Source organism: Egretta garzetta, unplaced genomic scaffold (genome assembly GCF_000687185.1).
Source record: "Egretta garzetta isolate BGI_Z169 unplaced genomic scaffold, ASM68718v1 scaffold643, whole genome shotgun sequence".
NCBI classification, from domain to species: domain Eukaryota; kingdom Metazoa; phylum Chordata; class Aves; order Pelecaniformes; family Ardeidae; genus Egretta; species Egretta garzetta.
This window is the reverse complement of record NW_009259119.1, coordinates 8,235-11,049: the sequence shown is the minus strand read 5'-3', so window position 1 is coordinate 11,049 and position 2,815 is coordinate 8,235. Positions and strand designations below refer to the sequence as shown.

At 65.6% G+C, this 2,815-nt stretch overlaps 1 protein-coding gene across 1 annotated transcript in view; it reads right to left on the bottom strand.

The window, feature by feature from the left end:
- SNRNP200 (small nuclear ribonucleoprotein U5 subunit 200) overlaps positions 1-1,762 on the bottom strand; it is a 26,412-nt gene extending 24,650 nt beyond the window's left edge. Inside the window, 1 exon segment of the mRNA XM_035891126.1 lies at positions 1,724-1,762. Coding sequence (XP_035747019.1) covers positions 1,724-1,762 — 39 coding nt within the window.
- Between the last annotated feature and the right edge of the window lie 1,053 nt (positions 1,763-2,815).

Genomic DNA, 2,815 nt, shown 5'->3' with positions numbered 1-2,815 from the left:
GCCAGCGGGGGGCAAGGTGAGCGCAGCCCTGCCCTGGGGATGCGTGTGAGGGGAGCCACGACCCTCCTGTTGGCCCCATGGTGCCCCAAGGGGGATCCCAGTCACCCCCGTGTTGTCCCCACAGCCCTCCCTGTGCCCCAAGAAACCCCCTGGTCATCCCTGTGTTGTCCCCACAGCCCTTCATGTGCCCCAGGGAGGACCCTGCTCACCTCCACATTGTCCTCACAGTCTTCCCCCCATGCCCTAAGGGGGACCCTGGTCACCCCTGCTTGTCCCCATGGACCTCCCTGTGCCCTAAGTGGGACTCTGATCACCCCTGCTTGTCCTCTTGGCCCTCACTGTGCCCCAAGGAACACCCTGGTCATCCCTGTGTTGTCCCCACAGCCCTTCATGTGCCCCAGGAGGGATCCTTGTCACCTCCACATTGTCCCCACAGTCCTCCCCATGCCTTAAGGGGGACACTGATCACCCCTGCTTGTCCCCATGGCCTTCCCTGTGCCCCAAGGGAGATCCTGGTCACCCCCATGTTGTCCCCATGGCCCTCCCTGTGCCCCAAGGGAGAACCCCAGTCACCTCCATGTTGTCCCTATGGCCCTCCCTGTGCCCCAAGGAACCCCCTGGTCATCCCTGTGTTGTCCCCACAGCCCTTCATGTGCCCCAGGGAGGACCCTGCTCACCTCCACATTGTCCTCACAGTCTTCCCCCCATGCCCTAAGGGGGACCCTGGTCACCCCTGCTTGTCCCCATGGACCTCCCTGTGCCCTAAGTGGGACTCTGATCACCCCTGCTTGTCCTCTTGGCCCTCACTGTGCCCCAAGGAACACCCTGGTCATCCCTGTGTTGTCCCCACAGCCCTTCATGTGCCCCAGGGAGGACCCTGCTCACCTCCACATTGTCCTCACAGTCTTCCCCCCATGCCCTAAGGGGGACCCTGGTCACCCCTGCTTGTCCCCATGGACCTCCCTGTGCCCTAAGTGGGACTCTGATCACCCCTGCTTGTCCTCTTGGCCCTCACTGTGCCCCAAGGAACACCCTGGTCATCCCTGTGTTGTCCCCACAGCCCTTCATGTGCCCCAGGGAGGACCCTGCTCACCTCCACATTGTCCTCACAGTCTTCCCCCCATGCCCTAAGGGGGACCCTGGTCACCCCTGCTTGTCCCCATGGACCTCCCTGTGCCCTAAGTGGGACTCTGATCACCCCTGCTTGTCCTCTTGGCCCTCACTGTGCCCCAAGGAACACCCTGGTCATCCCTGTGTTGTCCCCATGGCCCTCCCCATGTCCCAGTGGGCCCCTTGGTCACCCCTGCATTGTCCCCACAGTCCCCTGGCACCCCAAGGAAGGCCCCGGTCACCCCAACTTTGTCCCCATAGCCCTTCCTGTGCCCCAAGGGGGTCTGTGGTGACCCCGTGCTGTCCCCACAGCCCCCCGGCGCCCCAAGGAGTCCCCTGGCACCAGGAAACGAGTGAGTAGAGGGCGTCAGCCTCCTGGCCCTGCTCAGCCCCGTGCCAACCAGCAAGATGCGCCCAGCCAGGGCTCCCCACCATGCCAGGCGGCACTGGACAGTTCCAGGCACGTCCCGGTGCTGCCAGAGGTGGCTGCGGCACCCCTGGGAGGTGAGGCCAACTGTGAGCAGTACACAGCAGCCGAGACAGTGCCAGAGGAGGCAGGCAGGAGCTTTGGGGGGCACCCACCGGGCACGGCAAGCGTGCAGGTGTCCCTCACAGACAGTGACGACGATGACCTGATCTCACTGAGGGACATGTTGGTGGCTGTGGACGAGCCCCCAAGCCCTGGGGACCACCGGCAGGTAGGTCCCTGCCTGAGGGTGGGTGCCTGGGCATCCGGGGTCCCTGGGGACATCCTGGCACCCACTGTGTGCTGTGGTACCCACCGAAATGTCACCATTCCCTTGCTCTGTTGCCCAGGTTGCATGCTCACGGCCAGATCCACTTGCCAACAGCCTGGATTCACTGGTCCAGGAGAAGAGGTAAGCCTGGCACCCCCTGGGCATGGGAGGGGGCAAGGGGACTGCACTGGACACCTTGGGGTGTCCTCGCCCTGCCCTGACACCCCCTGCCAGGGAACAGAGCCAGGCAGCCACGCTACAGGCTGGCCTGGCGCAGGTGAACGTGGACGCTGCCAGTCCCTGCAATTCTTCGGACGAGGATGCCCCGCTGTCCGAGGAGCAGAGGTACCCCTGCCGGGCGGGGGGCTGAGGGGGTCTGCATGGTGCCCGCTCCCCGCCTGACGCCACCCTCCCGCCCGCAGCGATCTCCTGGCCCGCTTCACCATGCAATCCAAATCCATCCCCACCATCCACCCCGGGGAACCCATCTTCTGCGCCCGCCCGGCACCGCTGCCCACCCTGGACACCCACGGGCTGGAGCCTCAAAGCACCTTGGAGGGGTTCTTCTTCTGGTGAGTGCCGGGCACGGGGCGCATGGGACATATTGGGGTGACCGGGGGGGGCAGGGGCAGAGCCTCCTTCACCCCCCTATCTCTGCCCCAGCAACTCGCCTGCCTGCCAGGCAGCTTTCGTCCGCGACGGGGGCCTCAGCCTGCTCTACCGCTGCGTGCCCACCTGCCCGCTGCCCGTCCTGCGCTGGCTCTTCCAGGTAAGCCCCCGGCGCAGGAGGGTGCCCCCTTCTCTGGCGGTGCCACCCCGGTCACCCCCTTTTTGTTTTGGCAGCTGATGACCCTCTGCCCAGACATGACCAACGCTTCCCGGGCACTCTGGGAGATCTGGCTGAGCACCAGCGGTGAGCGCAAGGGCGGGCGCGGGGCTGCCTCGCTGGGGTGCCCCCCAAACCCCGC